This window comes from Sparus aurata, chromosome 1 (assembly GCF_900880675.1).
Source record: "Sparus aurata chromosome 1, fSpaAur1.1, whole genome shotgun sequence".
Lineage (NCBI taxonomy): Eukaryota > Metazoa > Chordata > Actinopteri > Spariformes > Sparidae > Sparus > Sparus aurata.
This window is the reverse complement of record NC_044187.1, coordinates 814,602-833,679: the sequence shown is the minus strand read 5'-3', so window position 1 is coordinate 833,679 and position 19,078 is coordinate 814,602. Positions and strand designations below refer to the sequence as shown.

Genomic DNA, 19,078 nt, shown 5'->3' with positions numbered 1-19,078 from the left:
TTTCATTTGTCTTTCTTTATTTCCCACAGATAACTACAGAAGTAACCATCAGTAGAGCCTGTTGTAGTTTTTACAACGTAATTTCAAAGTCTGTGTTTCTAGTTTGCTTCCACATTGAGTATAAGATGAAATGACTTGTAGTTGAATCCGTAGACAGTAAGTGTGTGTCTGCCTCTAATGTTGGTCCTGGGGGTGAGTGACGCCCTCAGCCTCTGCTCACCCAGCGACCTGACTCAGGACCAGCTCCTCTGTGACCTGACTCAGGACCAGCTCCTCTGTGACCTGACTCAGGACCAGCTCCTCTCTGACCTGACTCAGGTCCAGCTCCTCTGCCTCTGTGGGACGTGCTGCAGGTGGAGGTGAGCACCACTTCATGTTCAACTACTCAGCAGGATGTCAGGACACAGATGTGTGTTAAACAGCATCTGTTGGTGGTAAAAGCTACTACAAGTTAAAATATCCACTGAATAAACTTTTACTTTGTTTAATATGTGAAATAAAACCAGAGTGAGGAGCCATCATGAGACTGTTTCTATATGTCATTTTCAACTGATTAAAATAAAATAGCCTAAAATAAAATAAAATAGCCTAAAATAAAATAAAATAGCTGTAGTTTCTGGGCTTTCTTCATCAAGATGTTGGTGTGTAGTATGTTGATAAATGATTCTGCGGAGGCAAGGCTGGTGGAATGTTAGAGCAATCTTTATTGAAAACAGATCTCAATGCCAGCGTCCGTCCAGGCACGGCCGTTACCCGGGTTTCTCAAATTTATGACAAAGTTCTGCCCAATGCTTTGCCCTCTGCTCTTTTTAAAGTCTAATTCCTCGCATCGTCCCACTTATTCCAATTGGTCACTTTGGTGGATTGAGGGTCCATCTATCCAATAGTAGAAAGAGAAGTTAGTCTGCCTCCTCCTGTACATTATCTAACTTCCACTGAGATCACTTCTTGGAACTCACAGCCTAAAATGGACCGAATTGTCTCTTCATGCTTATATGGGGATGTATACCTTAAGACAGCTCTGAACAACTAGTAAGCGAGATAGACTCAGCTTTATGCCTCCATGTGGGCCTGTCCTCTATCTAACCTTCAATGCACACACAGAGAGCTGTTTAATGGCTCCGGGGCCCTGAGATATGTAAACATCTCATCGACCATCTCTCTTACCTCACAGTAAGGGAAAACAATTATCACTATTAAAGAATGTGCTCTGAATGTGTTAGTGTGCAGACACCTCATAGCCTAAAATAAAATAAAATAAAATAAAATAAAATAAAATAAAATAAAAAGAAATAGCCTAAAATAAAATAAAATAAAATAGCCTAAAATAAAATAAAATAAAATAAAATAAAATAAAATAAAAATAAAAATAAAAAGCCTAAAATAAAATAAAATAAAATAGCCTAAAATAAAATAAAATAAAATAGCCTAAAATAAAATAAAATAGCCTAAAATAAAAAAAATAAAATGAAATAAAACATTGAACAACATTCAACCGCTAATATAAAAGAAAGTGATGTTAAACCCAAAATGAAAAGACGACCGCATCTAAAATTTTTATTACAGCCGCAGCCGTGTTACTTTCTTTTCCCCAGAAAATGTCTGCTTCCTGTTTTCTCCCCTGTTGCCATGGTGAATCACTGTATCGGAGCTCAATTGATGATGGTTTTTTACTAATCGTCAGGCACGAGCTCAACTCAGAGTTAACATACTCAGAGTCGACAAACTCAGATCAGCTGTTCTGGAACTGGAAGTTTCTCTTCACAGGGTAAGTCAACTCAGAGTTCAGGGTAAGACTCAGAGTTTGTTAAACTTGCTTCCTGGAACAGGCCCCAGCTCTGACTCCAGGTACAGATGCTTCATCTGTGACGTCATCACGATGTAATGTCCGGGGGGCGGGGCCAGCGGGGGAAACGCTACTGCCCTTATTCAATGGGCTCACTACTAGCCCCGCCCACGAGCTCCCACCTGGCTTGTAGACTTCACATTGTGATGATGTCACAGATTTTAAAATCTTTTTCTTGACCTGATGAAAGTTTTCTGGGTCAAACCTTCGTCATGAGGTTTAAAGCCAGGCTGGGCAGCTCCCCACTGCTGCTTGTGCTAAGCTAGGCTAAACATATCCCTGTAGAACACCAAATAGTGACAAACAGCAACCACCATCGAAGAAACTAGCTGTTAGCAGCTAGCATAGCATCTGCTAGCAACATATTGTTAAATAGAGCTAATTAAATCTCTAGAACTATACCGTTGATTATGTTGCTGTTAGCGGCTCTATATTTCGACAAGGCTGGCTAGCAGCTCTGTTGCAAGCCTTGTGCTAAGCTAGGCTGATCTAATTCAGATGAGGGCCGCCTCTGCTGGACAGACAGATGGAGCTGAATCCATCTGAAACCTGTAAAACTCTTCCTGTCCTCCATATTGTTTTTTGTGGCTTGGTAGCAAGCTAGATAACATTTCCTCAATCCTCAACCACATATTGAGCTTGTTAGCATTAGCACACTCAACATCTGTGGTTTGGTGTTAATAAAATGATTTTGAGCAGCTCTAAAACTGACTTCAGCTATTGTCATAACATTGTTTATATTGTTATTGTTCATATTGTTGAGTGATAACTGCAGTGAGGAGAGTCTTTCTCTTCATCTTTTAGTTATTTGTTTTCATGTAGCTAGCAGTTCCCCTCTGCTTTGTGCTAAGCTAGGCTAAACCACGTATAAACCCACCCGACGTCTCTCATTAGTTTGCGGACTAATGTTCGGAAGCCTTGTATTTAGTGCTACAGTTGAGGCCATCGTTTTTTGGAACCAGTAGTCACCATATTTGGGCAAAAGGGTGGAGCTGGGAGGACACGTTGCCATGGTAGCAACGTCAATCACAAGGTAGCTCCGCCTAAAGGATCCCCTGCTGTATGATATACCAAATCAAGTTTTCATAATCTTACATACTGACTGAAACCAGCCACCCCCTGCTGGACTGTAGACAGAATGCAGGTGAGTAGTATGACAGAATAACGGCCGGCCCGTAAAGAGTTCTGGATACATTTATTGACTTTTCATGGTACATGGTGTCAGTCATGTGGTGGATACACAGAAAACATACGGAGTGAAAGAAGAGAAGCTGCAGCTGTAAACACAAATATGGCGTCCTGCAGTAACACTGGAGCTCCGGGCCAACGCGGAGCGCCGGCTCAGATCATGGCGAAGTTTAACCACTGCAGGAAGAGACGGAGAAACCAAGACAGAGTCAACATCTGAAGGTTATTCATACTGACCGGGTCCGCCTCTGACGGTCAGAGGCGAAACCGGGTCCGATTCAACATGATGAAGTTCGTGTTGTTGGTTCTCACCTGGTTGAAGTCGAGCTCGATGGAGCCGCTGTCCTGAGCGTCGAGCTTCTTGAAGATCCCTGAGGATGAAGATGAGTCACAGCTCATTAGCTAAATCATCTCATTAGCTTACTCAGCTAAGGTTCTAGTGTTGATGTGACCGGGCCTCGTGTCCCGGACAGACTCAGCACACAATGACTTTCAGACCACGTCACCATCATACAGATGTTCTGAACACAGGTTCTGTGTTTTTAATGCTAATCAGAATAACATGATCAGAACCACTAAACAAACAAACAAACAATAAAATGAATATCCACATGTATCACACAATGTTAGCTGTCAGTACTGATGAACACCTGCTGCTTCTTCATCCTCACTCACTTCAGTTAGCGTTGTCACCTTTGATAACCGTTAGCAACATTAGCCTGACGCTCAGCTAACGTCAGGGTTTCTGCAGCTCTCTTTAACAGCTGACTGATGAACACTGTCTCATTAGAGCGAGCAGTGAAGCTCTGAACTCATCACTCATTAAGTTGACGGTGCTTCCTTCCTTTTAGTTTGATGAAGGACAACATGTGGACGACATGTTCAAAGCTAACTGTTGAAGGATGAAGACTACAGCTGCGGGTGAAGCTAACGCTAACACTCTACACAGACGTGCAGTTTGTGAATGAGATGAACGTCACACTACATTTTACAGGAAGTGAGTTGAATCATTAATAGATTCAGACTCTGTGATTGGTTATTTCTTGCTGCAGTGCATGTTGGGAGTTGTAGTTGACGTGTAGCTCGGTGTGACTCACTGAACATCATCTCCAGCCTCATCAGACAGCCCACGAAGTTGTCGAAGTCGATGGTCATGTCTGGGTCGGAGTATCGAGCCACCAGCAGCTGGTAGATGGTGTTGTTGAGGCTGAAACCTGCAGGAGGACGACACCATCATCATCACCATCATCATCACTATTATCATCGTCATCATTCAACAAGGAGTGAAATTACTGAACAATAATTTCTGTTCTGTTGAAGCTGCAACTAAAAATAAAAGAAGTGAAACGTGACCACGACCATGAAACAACGATCAGTGTCAGAATAAGAGCTGGCTGCTAACACGTAACGTACCGTCACATCAGTCTACTGACAGGAAAGAGTCCCGAAAGCAGCAGCAGAGAGAAACACACAAACATCATTATTCATTCAGTGCTGAGGCACAAACACACAACACATCAGGAGACAGAGAAGAAGAACAGGAAACGGGAAACAGGTTTTATTTTGAAGGTCAGACAGTTCAGTGTGAGGTGTGAGGTGTAAGATTATTAAAAGTTTAAATGCTCAAAATCACAAACAAACATCTTAAGTGTTGACAAACTGGAGTTCAGCCTGTATCTGAGCTGTTGTCATGGTAACAGCCTTGGTTCTGTGTGCTGGTGTTGTGGGTTCTGGTCCAGTGGATGCTCGTGTTTCTGCACAAATAGCAGAAGAAGAAACTGACCTGCGTCTTTAAAGGCGACTCTCATCTCCGGCGTGCTCATCGTCCCCGAGTTGTCCGAGTCGTTCTTCTTATAGATGGACTGCAGACATGGAGACACACAGCTGCTGTTGTCACACCTGTCAGGTGAGCTCACACACTCTGAGGGTCAAAGGTCGCACTTCTTACCAGGTATCTCTGCACCTTCTTCCATAAGGTGGCGAACTCTCCAAGGCCGAGCTTCCCGTTCCCGCTGTCCTGCTCAACAGTTGAGGATCTTGTCTGACCTGCAGCTTTGTTACTCACCTCCTCCATCTCTACCGGGTCAGAACCTCACTGACAGGTACAGACTGACGTGCAGCCACAAACATCTGGACCCTCAAAGATCCACATGAATCTTTATATGTTTATTATTTATATTTTTATCTCACACTGTGTATTTCTGCTGCTGCACAACGATCCATCAGGATGAATAAAGTTCGGTCTCTGTTACATGATCTGCTGTTAGTTCTGAAGAACCCACACTTCCAAAACCTTCCTGTGGACACTGAGCAGAACAGAACCGGACCTCAGACGGAGCTCGGTTCTGACTGCGGAGCGCCGGGAAGCTAAAGAAGGATACATCCATCAGGTTGACCATGACCCTGCAGGTCTCCAGGCTGAAGCCGTCAGTTTTGATGTCAGTTCCTGTGAGGGAGAGACAGGAAGTTATAGGTGAGCAGGTGAACAGGTGAACAAGTGAGCAGGTGAGCAGGTGAGCGGGTGCTGAAGCTTTAGCTTTGATGTACGTTTGGAGACGATCTTGTTCATGATGGTCCTGAGCTCCACCGCTGAGATCTCCATGTCCTGAAACACAACAGGGAACATGTCACAGCTGGACACCTGCAGGTCAGGGCACACCTGTCTGCCGTCCCCTCAGGTGTGATGACAATCATGTTGACGTGAGTCCTCAGGTGTAAACCTTACGTCTCCAGCGAGTTTCGAGAAGAGTCCTCTGAACCCTGCGTCCACGTCCTCATCAGACACCGTCTCCTGAACACATCACCATGATAACAGTCACTACATCACCATGACGACAGTCACTACATCGCCATGACGAGAGTCACTACATCGCCATGACGACAGTCACTACATCGCCATGACGACAGTCACTACACGATGTACTGAGTTTACACAGAAACATTCAAACAGAACCGACAGCTGACTGAGACGTGTCGTCTGTAGTGAGCAGTTTTAATTAAGACGTAACGATGATGTCATCATTAATTCATCTGTTCATTAATGGATCAACTTTACTTACATCATCTAGTTCAGCCTGGACCGGGTCGTCACAGGGCCTGATGGGACAGAAGCATGAAGGTGTTACAGAACACTGGACACATTATTAACACACACACACACACACATACACATACACAGGGTCTCTAAGCCTCCTTTCAGAAACACCACAGGCAGCTCTCTGTTCTGGTGGTGGACCTGAACCGGGCCCAGGACCAAACATGTGTCAGCCTGTTTGCATAAGACACGAGTCGTCCAGAGTCCCTCAGCACTGACTGAAGCGCACCAGGTTTTGGGCAGCCCCCCTCCAGCTCCCTTAACAACCAGCAGAACCAGGTTCAGAGTCTTACTGGGTCTCAGTCTGCTTCTCAGAGAACACACGGATGCAGAAGTCTCCGTTGAGATGCGGTTCGAAGGTGGACGGGACGATCAGGTACTCTCCCGGGGGCAGCTTGAAGCGAGAGCAGACCTCACGCAGGTTGATGAAGGTTTCGGACTTTGCCGTCTGAGCGTGGGTCAGGAAGTAGTTCTTGTCCAGATGCACCTCCCTCTGGCCTTGATACTGAAGGGAGGAAACAGCCAATCAGGACAGCCTGTGTTTTGAAGCTAAAGTTTAGTTAGCTTAGCATAAAGACTGGGAACAGGGGGGAAAGATAGCTGACCTCTGTCCGGCTGCTCTAAAGCTGACTGACTGTGGTTTGTTATAATGTGGTTCTGCAGGGATTATGTGCCAGACTGTTTCCTGGCTCTGACCAGATGCCTGGCAACCAGTGATGACGTCAAAGGTTCACTGGTCCTGATAATAAAATAGTCACATAATCCCTTAACTGAATATGTTTGCAGGAGATCATTCTCCAAACTGATTTGGATTCAAACTGTAAATGCAGTTAAAACATACATCACTGCATCACAACAAGGAAATATTTAAACCTCCAATCAAAGAGACGTCCTGGATGGACAGAGTGGTTTTAAGTCTGATTATTTGAATAATATTAATGTAATAATGACAGTTGTTTTTTCAGCCGTTGACCTTTAACCTGAAGGTGTTGTCAGGCGTTCAGAACTCACCTCCTTTGGAACCTGAAACAAGCAGAGGACAAGAATAAGTTTTGTTTAGTAAGTGGATGCGTCTGTATCGCCGTGTTACATTCTCTACGTATTGATCTGGTCCTAAACCTAAAGTGTCTTCAGTTCTCACCTCATAGATGGCAAACCCAACGGTGTGCATGTCCTCTCCTTGTTTCCGGAGCTTTCTGCGGTTCTTCTGGATCAGACCGACCACAAAGCTGCAGCCCACTTCGCCATCATCGGGGTCATCATCCTCCTCATCCAGCTTGATCACAAACTGAGGATTCATCCAGAACGTGTCTGCAGAGGAAAGACAGCTTCCAGTCACATCAACAACATCACCTCTCATGAGAAACTCTTAAAAACTCCAGCTCCATCAGTGATCCCAGAATCTGTTCCGTACGTGCTAGAAGTTCATCCTAAAGAACCTTTCGAGGAGAAGAAGAAACCCTCCTCGTACCTGACGAGGTCTAATCAGAAGGGGTCAACCTTGATCAGCGCGAGGGACTCTTCAAACGGGATGTTCCTTTCTTATATATATTGTTTAATCTCTGACAAAGTTTATGTACCCTTCGTCAGGACTTCATTGTGACTTCAGACTTCTGTCTATGGGAGTAAAAGTAGCTGCACTTCTTACAGGGGTGGTTCCTGCAGCCTCCAGCGGTGGATCCTCTCCTCCAGGAGCCATCGAACTTGCTGACGCTCCAGTGTTTGACAGAGTCATCTTCGATGGTGTCGGGGGTCAGAGTGCACAACTCAACACGATTATAGTGACGGCAGAAGTCGCTGAAGGACATCCTGCAGAGATAGGACAGGGAAGACCTCTCACTCTGCTGCTATAAACACTAACATCACTGCCACATCCATCCACCACAGAACCAATGGATCGGGTCTGCTAACACTCAGACGCTCCACCTACCAGAACTCTCCGTCCTCTGCGTTGGCATGTGGACAGTCTCCCTGCACCTGGCTCCACTCAGACGATCTGTGTGAACAGAACAGACACTGTTAAAGCAGAACAGACTGTAGCAGGATGTTAACAGGTAGCATGATAACAAGCATGGTGACATGTAGTGCTACACCACAGACTGAAACCAGCCATTCTCTGTTCACTAACACACTGTCCCAGTTTCACCAGTACGTGTGTGGGTGTTGTGCTGGTGTGGTTACCCGTCGCTCCACGCTCCGGTCCACTCCACCTGACCCCACGGGTTCCTCATCCTCACCAGCCGCTCATTCCGGCCACGGAAGTTCACCTGGAAACATAACAACAACGTTTCATTCTCCTCTTGTTCCACATCACCTCATTCTCTTCTCATTTCATTTCCAGGACGTGACATCACCTCCACAGCTCCCGTCAGTGAGTAGGCGTGGCCTTTCACCAGCTTCTGACGGGTGACGGCCTCCGAGTCTGCGGCGCTGGTGATCTGCAAGGAGGCAAGGTTTACTCATCATCATCATCATCATCATCATCACAGAGTCTAAACACCAAAAACAAAACTTCTGAGTTCTAGTATCTACTTTCATCTCTGCTCCTCTTCTTGATTTCTATCTCTGTTGATGTTTTTCCGCTTCATCTCATTATTTTCTGACAAAATATTCAGACTTTATCTAAACATGACGAGTTCCTCCCACTGAGGAAGAGCGACTGAAGTGTGTTTCAGTTTATAGCCTGAGGCTGCAGGAAGGATCTAGTTTGTTTGATATTCCGAGTTTATCATAAAAGGAAATGAAACCTGTTTATCAGGAAACGCTTAAGTTGTTTATGTGACGAGCAGGAAACTGGAGCTCATTTTGTTTCAGATAGTCCTGAAAACTGTCTTCAGAGAGTCGGCGTGTGTTCCTGAGCATCATGACGAGAACTTCACAGTGTTTCTCCCTCAGACTCACGTCGATGGAGCAGCCCAGCAGCGCTCCAGCCTCCAGGGCCTTCTTGATGATCTGGAACAGGTTGGCGGGGGGACGTTGGAGGTCGTAGTTCTCAGCGATGCCACCGGTGAAATCTTCAAATCCTTCAGTGGTGGAACCGCCAGACAGCGCTTCATAGCAGCCGTTCACTCTGTGACCAAAACACAGGCTGAATATTAAAGAGCACCTTCTCCTGGAACAATGAACCTTTTGTGATCCATGCAATATTCTGATGAGACAGTACAGGACTTCACTGCAGACCCAGAACAACTGTCCTTTGGCTGTCCAGTTGGATACAAAGCAGTCAGTCAGTCAGACAGACGATAGCACCATCAGATTTCTGATAGATGTTCCAATGTTCACACAGTGTTACAATCACTGAGTGAACTGATGGACAACACTTTCAAAATAAAGGTCTTGGCCTGTTGTGAATAGAAGGTTGTCTATGGAGCCAGAACGGTGACTTTAAAATTTGGCATCCAAAAAAAAAAATTGGCATTGAAAACAAAACCAGTATTCGGACTTGAATTATTTGAATTACTTTCTTTTTTCAGTGCCAATACTTGTTTCAATGTCAGTACAACTGTTTTCAATACAAATGTTTCAATGACACATTTAAAAGCCACTGTTCTGGCTCCATAGTTGTCAAATTGAAACCCGAGTTGATCTTACTTGGCGTAGGCTTTCTCCAGCAGAGCGCTCCAGAACTCCCTCCCCTCCGCCGAGTGGACGAACATCAGCTCTCCATCTTTGACCGGCAGGCGGTCGTCGATCACCACGTCCACCCACTCACCAAACTGCCAGAACTACAAGACAAATGTTCTTATTGTGAGTTGCTTTGGACAGAAGCGTCTGCTAAACGCTCTAAATGTAAACTACAGACTGTCAGACAGGAAACAGCCTGACATTTACTGTGAAAGTCTCTCTCAATAGTCTGATTTCTTCTTCCGGTCAACAGCGTCAGTCACTACCAATTCCTGCTCTGTATGAAACAAACCCGTCCATCTCTGAGACAAACAGACTCCATGTTTCTGCTCAAAGACAGAAAGAAGTTCATGTAGAACATTTGCTGAATGAACAAGAAGGTCCAAATAGAGCAGAATGAGTCAGAGACAGAGTTTCACAGAGTTTATAAAGTGTCTCCAACTCAACAACTCACTAAACTGACACATTTGTTAAGGGAGTCTGGGGACTTTCTCCACGGGGACAAAGAAGTAGCCTATATTGTTACTGTTTAGTGTCTTTGTAACATGTGACATGATCCAGCTGGTTGGCGGCTTCAGGTTGACGTTTAGAAGAATAAAACCAATTGAAATTTAATGAAAATTTTGTTTTTAGTCAAATAACATCACCTTCATTGTGCCAAACTGCAGTGGCTCCAGATGTTCAAATTATTATTTTGGGCTTCATTGAATTAGATCATTTATAATATTTACAGGAGAAAATAAAAAAAACTTCCGTAGAGGGAATCTTCTTCATGTCTCTTAAAGAGGCAGCGTGTTGGTTTGTTTCTCTACCATCAGTGAATCAACAGGCTGTTCTCAGATATCAGTGGTCACCTGTGAGTTTGATTATACAACAATTGTACCTGTAATGGATGTTATGATCACCTGAGTTACTGGTATCCTGGTTCTGTCAGATGGTTCTGGTCCTGGATCAGGGCTACTCAGCTTTTGTGATTGTAACTAGCTACCATAGCTGCACCGTAATAAAGCTCACTGAGTTCAGAGAGTTCATTGTTGGCTCATCGCATCAGTTGTGGAGTTCAGTGGGTTCAGTGTTCGGTCCACTTTAAAATGTCAGTCCCTCATGAGTGCACTCAGACAAACATCTGCCATGAGGTCAACACTCGGCAACACAACTGAGACAAACTACATGTCATGAGGACTTGTGTTACCTGGAAGTGGAAGATGCCGGCGTAGTCGTCACCGAAGCCCTGGTCAGTGGGAACGACTCTGGCCATCACATACTCGTTAAGGGTCAGCGAGGCGATGGCCGCCAACAGCCAGCAGTCACCTGGACAGACAGGAAACAGTCGGTAACATTACAAATGATTCACTGTTAGTCAACAATCATTAAGTCATCCAGGTCATGGTAATTCTAGGTTCTGTATCAACTGGGGTCAACTGGACTTGTTTTACGTCTCATCCAAGAGGCTTCTTCCCTTCTAACTAATTGGAGGAGCTGCAGGCTTTAAACTATGTGTGGGAGTGTGCTTACAGCATATGGGAGTGTCCTTATATATAGTGGGAATGTCTTTATATATAGTGGGAGTGTCCTTATATAGTATGTGAGTGTCCTTATATAGTGTGGGAATGTCTTTATATATAGTGGGAGTGTCCTTATATAGAGTGGGACTGTCTTTATATATAGTGGGAGTGTCCTTATATAATATGGAAGTGTCCTTATATATAGTGGGAATGTCTTTATATATATAGTGGGAGTGTCCTTATACAGAGTTGGAATGTCTTTATATATAGTGGGAGTGTCCTTATATAGTGTGGGAGTGTCCTTATATAGTGTAGAAATTTCCCTTATTTATAATGGGAGTTTTCTTATAAAGTGTGGGAGTGCCTTATATAGTGTGGGAGTGTCCTTATATAGAGTGGGAATGTCTTTATATATAGTGGGAGTGTCCTTATATAGTGTGGGAGTGTCCTTATATAGTGTAGAAATTTCCCTTATTTATAATGGGAGTTTTCTTATAAAGTGTGGGAGTGTCCTTATATAGTGTAGAAATGTCCCTTATTTATAGTGGGAGTTTTCTTATAAAGTGTGGGAGTGCCTTATATAGTGTGGGAGTGTCCTTATATAGTATAGACAGAGAGGAGGAATTGAGAAAACATAACTACATAGTCATTCCTGATGTCGCAGGAACATCTGAGAGACTCAGGAGGATCTTTAATAATCATCATATCCTGGTCCACTTTAAACCCACTAACACTCTGAGGCAGAACCTCGTTCATCCTGAGGACAGAACAACCAGACATGAACAGAGTCATGCAGTTTATGTTGTTCAGTGCAGCAGGACTGCACAGACTTGATGTGGTTTTTGACGGAGCAACAGAGGATTCAGACTGGGTGGAGGAGAAACAGCCTGCAGACTCTTTCTGCTCCCACCACAAATATTCAGCTGCAGTTAACGCAAGGTCTCACTCTGAGCAACATTCCTGAGCTGAGTGGCTGTAACTGTGACGGTCCAGCTGAAAACAGGAAGCTTCAGAGAATCTGTAGTTTCAGCCTGAAGAAAAGTTTGATGTGAGGAAGCTTGAAAGAGTTACACAACCAGAGAGCTGCTGTGGTTTAATGAAGGCACGGCAAGCTGGTGACTCATCCACCACAACACTGTGTGTGTGTGTGTGTGTGTGTGTGTGTGTGTGTGTGTGTGTGTGTGTGTGTGTGTGTGTGTGTGTGTGTGTGAGGGTGTGTGTGTGTGTGTGTGTGTGTGTGTGTGTGTGAGGGTGTGTCCTCATTGGTTGACAGCACATATCCCCCCCTCTGATGTTTGCCTCTCGCCCTCTAACAATAGCTGCCAGGCCTTTTCCTGTCTTGCTCCTTCCTGCTCAGCCAATCAGGGCTCAGCGTGGCAGCGCCCTCTAATTACAGCAGGACCAGGATCTCAGCTGGTTCACATTAACTCCTCTGGTTACAAAATATTCAGCAGTAAACTGAAATCTGAACGACTGAGTCAGTGAACATGTTCACAGCCGGGCATCGTCAGAAGGTCAGAGTTAAAGGAGGACCAACCCTTCAGACCCTCAGACCCTCAGACCCTTCAGACCCCTCAGACCCTCAGACCCTCAGACATCATCAGGGGTCAGTAATGTAAACATTCCCAACATGGCGTCTCCAGCCCTGGTGACTTCTCTTACGTTACCATGGCGACCATGGACAGTGTCTCGATGCAGGACTGTCGTAATGTTAGCGAGCTAGCTAGTTAGCCACAGAGACATCAGCAGAGAAGAATACATTAAACAACAGAGTTCTGACCGGTGTCACAATGTGGGGCTTAGCTAAGCTAACCAGCCACAGCATTATATTTAGCATATAGGCTGAGAGTTCATTGATCTGACACGTGACCACCTTAAAATCATCGATCAGTTCATCAAATTGTGTTATTGCACATCTGTAATGTTTCCTGTTGACTGTTAAAACCAGTTACCTCAGTCCACACAGACCACTCCCCTCCGCAGCCAACTGCCCACCTGTCTACCTGTCTACCATTCTATCTGTCTACCTGTTCAGGGACAGTCTGGAGGCTGTGGTGTGTTCACTGACCATTTTGAAAACTCACCTAGAGCTCCCTGGCAGATGTCGGTCCTGGTGGCTCCGCCCAAGATGAACTCAGGATTAGAGACCAGTTCCTATTGGTCAAAAGGTCAGAAACAAACAGAGTGCATAAAAAGCTGCTGCGAGGATTCAAGACACAGAAACAAAAAGTTTGACTGTCGGAACCTCCTGGTTGTCACAACCACAGGCTGCACTGCATGTTGTGTCTCTGAGGTTGTTTGTGTCTCTGTGGTTGTTTTGTGTCTCTGTGGTTGTTCGTGTCTCTGTGGTTGTTTTGTGTCTCTGTGGTTGTTTTGTATCTCTGTGGTTGTTTTGTGTCTCTGTGGTTGTTTGTGTCTCTGTGGTTGTTTTGTGTCTCTGTGGTTGTTTTGTGTCTCTGTGGTTGTTTTGTATCTCTGTGGTTGTTTTGTATCTCTGTGGTTGTTTTGTATCTCTGTGTGGTTGTTTTGTGTCTGTGGTTGTTTTGTGTCTCTGTGGCTGTTTTGTGTCTCTGTGGTTGTTTTGTGTCTCTGTGGTTGTTTTGTATCTCTGTGTGGTTGTTTTGTGTCTCTGTGGTTGTTTTGTGTCTCTGTGGTTGTTTGTGTCTCTCTGGTTGTTTTGTGTCTCTGTGGTTGTTTTGTGTCTCTGTGGTTGTTTTGTATCTCTGTGTGGTTGTTTTGTGTCTCTGTGGTTGTTTTGTGTCTCTGTGTGGTTGTTTTGTATCTCTGTGGTTGTTTTGTGTCTCTGTGGTTGTTTTGTGTCTCTGTGGTTGTTTTGTATCTCTGTGTGGTTGTTTTGTGTCTCTGTGGTTGTTTTGTGTCTCTGTGGTTGTTTTGTATCTCTGTGTGGTTGTTTTTTGTCTCTGTGGTTGTTTTGTGTCTCTGTGGTTGTTTGTGTCTCTGTGGTTGTTTTGTGTCTCTGTGGTTGTTTTGTATCTCTGTGTGGTTGTTTTGTGTCTCTGTGGTTGTTTTGTGTCTCTGTGGTTGTTTTGTATCTCTGTGTGGTTGTTTTTTGTCTCTGTGGTTGTTTTGTGTCTCTGTGGTTGTTTGTGTCTCTGTGGTTGTTTTGTGTCTCTGTGGTTGTTTTTTGTCTCTGTGGTTGTTTTGTGTCTCTGTGGTTGTTTTGTATCTCTGTGTGGTTGTTTTGTGTCTCTGTGGTTGTTTTGTGTCTCTGTGGTTGTTTTGTATCTCTGTGTGGTTGTTTTTTGTCTCTGTGGTTGTTTTGTGTCTCTGTGGTTGTTTGTGTCTCTGTGGTTGTTTTGTGTCTCTGTGGTTGTTTTGTGTCTCTGTGTTCAGGTTGCAGTTGTCTCTTGCAGCTGAACTGTATTTCCTGCAGTGAATATAAGTAAGGGATAATGCCCGACGAGGTGTCCATAAACAGTTAATGGCCTCCGCGAAGTCCATTAACTTCTGTTTATGGACACTTCGAAGGGCATTATCCCGCGTATACCATGGTCACTTGCAAAAAAAAGAAATTAAGACCATTCATTAATATTTTCATGCATTTTACAATCAAAATATAAAGTTTTTCACAAGACATAACTAAGTTTCCCTGGTAACGCCTGAGGGTTTGACTAATACCTGGAACAATCATTTCCCTCCTGTAAGGTTCTTATGCAACGGAGACGTTGTTCACTCCTCCAGTAAATAGGACGGATCATAGATACGACTTGGCAACAGAAGTATTCTAGTCCGCTCAGCGAAGAGCCAGAAAGCTAACGTTATGCTAGCAAGTCAATAACATTGCGTACGGTTGACAAACAGTAAATATAATTTGACAGTATGCTAGCTAACACGATTAGCTTGCTAACCAGTCATGTCATTGTCCCCAAATCAATATCAAGATTTTCAGGAACAAATGACCGGCCGTGTGTAACGTTACTGTGGCCGCAGCCTGAAGCAGAGAGCTGAACAGCCAACGGGTTGTGAGATTATTCACGTATCAGTAAATTTAGAGGGGAAGTGAACTTTCTGCAGCTTGTGTGTTACAGTCGCCACCCTGTGGTGTTCAGAGGAAAAGACACTGAAGGACTGACGGACTGAACTCAGTGCTGGAAATATAATATTCAGATTTGATACGCCAGCTAGCGCATTAATTTACAGCGGTGAACAGTCAATTTGACTAGAACTACTTATTAGGTGTCCATATATCAGGGGTTAATGGCCACCCTGCAGCCAATCAGAATCGAGTATTCCCCCAGACCATGGTATAATAACAGATAATCAGTAACAGATGACCGTCTCTGTTCTCACAGTTACAGCTTCACTGTCGGTGTGCGCTGAGACTCTCTGTAGGAGTCTGAGAGGTTCTGTGTCAGTAACATCTTCTCAAACAGCTCTGGTTTGGGTCCGGGCTCAGGGCTCCGTCCGTTGTTAGGTTGTCTCAGTCCAGTCCGAGTGTCAGGACACTGACTTGTGTTCTTGTTGAAATCATTCTTTAAATTCCTGAAACACTTTAAACACCCAAGTGGAGCTTTTTTCTCGCTGACTGAAACCTGCTGCAGGTTTAAACCTCTCAGAGGTCACATTCTTGTACCTGAGTGTGGCTTCAGTCAGGACTCAGACACACAGACACACTCAGAGATCAGCGGCGGGCTGCAGCTTGTGCACCGACACGTACCGAACACCAGCAGCATCTAACATGTCGACCTACAGCGTCACTCCCTCCTCCTCCTCTGCCCGCTACTTCCTGCTTCTGACAAAACTCAGTGACACATCTGCACGAGGACGCCGTCACCACAGAGTGAAGAGAGCCGTCAGGACTCTGACATGGTCTCTTCTGCAGTTATAAACTCTGCATTATGTTTTTATACACGTTTCCTGCTCCTCCCTGTGCTGCCCCTGGTTCTGAGTGTGTAGTGACTCATCTGCCTGGTATGTAGGATCTCTGATGGGCTGTGACTCACTGCACTGTTTAAATAGTCCTGCAGTAAAAACACCACAGATATTAATGTTCATGTACATGTTGGTGTTCATGAAGCAGCTGAGGCAAAAAGATGAACATGAATCTAATAATGAATCATCATCAGACACACCGACTCAATATATTACACCTCTGTTAAGTTTCATTAAAGATCGCTGCAGATTACTGTTGATAATCTGTCACAGTCAGATTCTCTGGATGATATTCTGAGGTCACGCTCTGTCATATTCATTCAATACTGACTAAAGTTAAACATCTAGAATCTGCAAATCAGATCTGAAGTTCTGAGTCCTGCAGAAAGAAAGAGCATCATCACCATCACCATCCCCCGTTACATTTAAAATACACCACATACATATACAGTATCTATATACACATATACAGTATATATATATACACATATACAGTATATATATATACACACATACAGTACACAGTGTATATAGTACACAGACTGTGTATTGTACATGTACTGTGTGAGTTCCTGTTAGTATTCTGAGTTTTGAACTTGACAGTTTGCAGCTTGTTGCTGTTTCTAACTGTTCCACAGACCTGAATGACGTCATTGTTGTTGTTATTGATATTAGACTAATATCGATCAGATGTGATCAGTATCTGTCTGAACACGTGAGGAGGTTTTTTCCATGTGGGTGGAGCAGCCCGCAGGTCCTCTGCCAGCAACCCCCCCCCTCCACCAACACCACCCCGCCCCTCCGACCCCACCCACTCCTCCAAACTAACGCACCCATCCAGATCCGCATCCAGATCCAGGACCAGGCCCGGGTTCTTACCGTGGGTCTCTTCCAGGTGACTCCGCGGACCTTGTAGGAGCTCCGGCCCAGCTCGTTGAAGCCCAGCGCTTCGGGCGCGGCGGGGAAGGTCGGGTCGCAGAACAGCTTCCCGGCGGAACTACACTGAGCCCGCAGGGTCTTGAAGTCCTGGTTCAGGTACCGCGTCGCATTGGCGTTGGTGCCGAAGCCCGCAGCCAGGGCCCGCTTCTTGGCCAGGGTGGAGGCCACGCCGGACATGATGGAGGCGAAGAAGAAGATCCGACACAGAAGAGAAGAACGCACAACAAACTTCTGCTGGACTCAGATTTCTGTCAGACTCAGACTCAGACCTCCGCCCCGAACCAGAGCAGAGGAGGAGCTCCCTCCCTCCCTCTCTCCCTCCCTCCCTCCCTCTCTCTCACTCTCTCTCTCTGTGTGTGTGTGTGTGTGTGTGTGTGGTGACTTTTTAAAGCAGGAAGTAAAGACCCAGAAGAGTTAAGCGGGCAGAACTCTGGATGGTCCGGTCCACATGTTTAAAGGAGCAGTTCACTCCTCTTCTCCTGATGATCCAACACTGTGGCAGAGTTCTGATCCGCTCCAGCAGCCGCAGACTAACAACCAAAACAAACACACAAAGGCTCCAAAACTCTATTCAAACGCAGCAGAATCAGCTGTTAGCACTTCCTGTTAGCAGTGAACCTGTGCAGGTTCAGACACGCTCACTGGATCACTGTGGTACTGAACAGAACTTAAAACATGATGTTTCTCAGGCAGGTTCTGAACATGTGAGGAGACACTGGAGGATTTCTGAGCAGACAGACAGACAGACAGACAGACGGATAGATAGATAGATAGATAGATAGATAGATAGATAGATAGATAGATAGATAGACATAGCAGGTGCACTCAGGTACAAATCCAATCCAAACACTGGGTCCAATATAAAGTCAGTAGAACAGTGAGCACAGTAACCTGCTGAGGTACAACAGGTAGCAGCAGCATGAGGACTGACGGGTGATCATTTAAAGCACGTCTGATGGAAACAACAGGGAACCATTCCGCTCCATTAGGCAGTGGGGTTTATACATTACCCACAATGCAACTGAGCCAATGAGTGACATCACTGGAGGCAGTTTATCAGACGTGAGACGAGGGGTGTTGGTTGTGATCTGCAAACTCACCACTAGACATCACTATGTAACTATGTCCTGTAAACTACGCCCTGTAAACTGCGTCCTGTAAACTACGCCGTGTAAACTACGCCCTGTAAACTACGCCCTGTAAACTACGCCATGTAAACTGCGCCCTGTAAACTACGCCATGTAAACTGCGTCCTGTAAACTGCGCCCTGTAAACTACGTCCTGTAAACTACGCCCTGTAAACTACGCCATGTAAACTGCGTCCTGTAAACTGCGCCCTGTAAACTACGCCATGTAAACTGCGCCCTGTAAACTACGTCCTGTAAACTACGCCCTGTAAACTACGCCATGTAAACTGCGCCCTGTAAACTACGCCATGTAAACTGCGTCCTGTAAACTGCGTCCTGTAAACTACGCCGTGTAAACTACGCCCTGTAAACTACGCCATGTAAACTACGCCCTGTAAACTACGCCCTGTAAACTACGCCATGTAAACTGCGCCCTGTAAACTACGCCATGTAAACTGCGTCCTGTAAACTGCGTCCTGTAAACTACGCCCTGTAAACTACGCCCTGTAAACTACGCCGTGTAAACTACGCCCTGTAAACTACGCCCTGTAAACTACGCCATGTAAACTGCGCCCTGTAAACTACGCCATGTAAACTGCGTCCTGTAAACTGCGTCCTGTAAACTACGCCATGTAAACTACGCCCTGTAAACTACGCCATGTAAACTGCGCCCTGTAAACTACGCCCTGTAAACTACGCCCTGTAAACTACGCCATGTAAACTGCGCCATGTAAACTGCGTCCTGTAAACTGCGTCCTGTAAACTACGCCGTGTAAACTACGCCGTGTAAACTACGCCATGTAAACTACGCCATGTAAACTGCGCCCTGTAAACTACGCCATGTAAACTACGCCATGTAAAC

The 19,078-nt window shown here is 45.2% G+C and overlaps 1 protein-coding gene across 2 annotated transcripts; it reads right to left on the bottom strand.

The window, feature by feature from the left end:
- Positions 1-3,022: 3,022 nt before the first annotated feature.
- LOC115583005 (calpain-2 catalytic subunit) lies at positions 3,023-17,390 on the bottom strand. 2 transcript variants are annotated; one of them, XM_030419358.1, is made up of 21 exons: positions 17,030-17,390; positions 13,342-13,411; positions 10,945-11,063; positions 9,720-9,853; positions 9,030-9,198; positions 8,483-8,566; positions 8,310-8,395; positions 8,059-8,124; positions 7,777-7,937; positions 7,270-7,439; positions 7,140-7,151; positions 6,422-6,633; positions 6,094-6,130; positions 5,760-5,825; positions 5,582-5,639; positions 5,416-5,480; positions 4,983-5,051; positions 4,818-4,896; positions 4,132-4,248; positions 3,347-3,405; positions 3,023-3,211 (listed from the first exon to the last, which is right to left on the bottom strand). In XM_030419358.1, exons 1-21 carry the CDS (start codon positions 17,264-17,266, stop codon positions 3,188-3,190), a joined length of 2,094 nt encoding a protein of 697 aa, XP_030275218.1. In that variant the 5' UTR covers positions 17,267-17,390; the 3' UTR covers positions 3,023-3,187. The 2 variants fall into 2 exon arrangements, with proteins under 2 accessions (XP_030275218.1, XP_030275227.1); XM_030419367.1 differs by lacking the exons at positions 3,023-3,211; positions 3,347-3,405 and adding an exon at positions 4,448-4,459.
- Between the last annotated feature and the right edge of the window lie 1,688 nt (positions 17,391-19,078).

Bases quoted from the DNA above. Each gene is read 5' to 3' on its own strand.
- LOC115583005 (XM_030419358.1), bottom strand. From the start codon at position 17,266: ATGTCCGGCGTGGCCTCCACCCTGGCCAAGAAGCGGGCCCTGGCTGCG. The intron at 8,567-9,029 runs GTGAGTCTGAGG...GCCTCCTTGCAG, and splicing joins TGCTGGGCTGCTCCATCGAC to ATCACCAGCGCCGCAGACTC. The intron at 5,481-5,581 runs GTACATCAAAGC...TCTCCCTCACAG, and splicing joins GAACAAGATCGTCTCCAAAC to GAACTGACATCAAAACTGAC.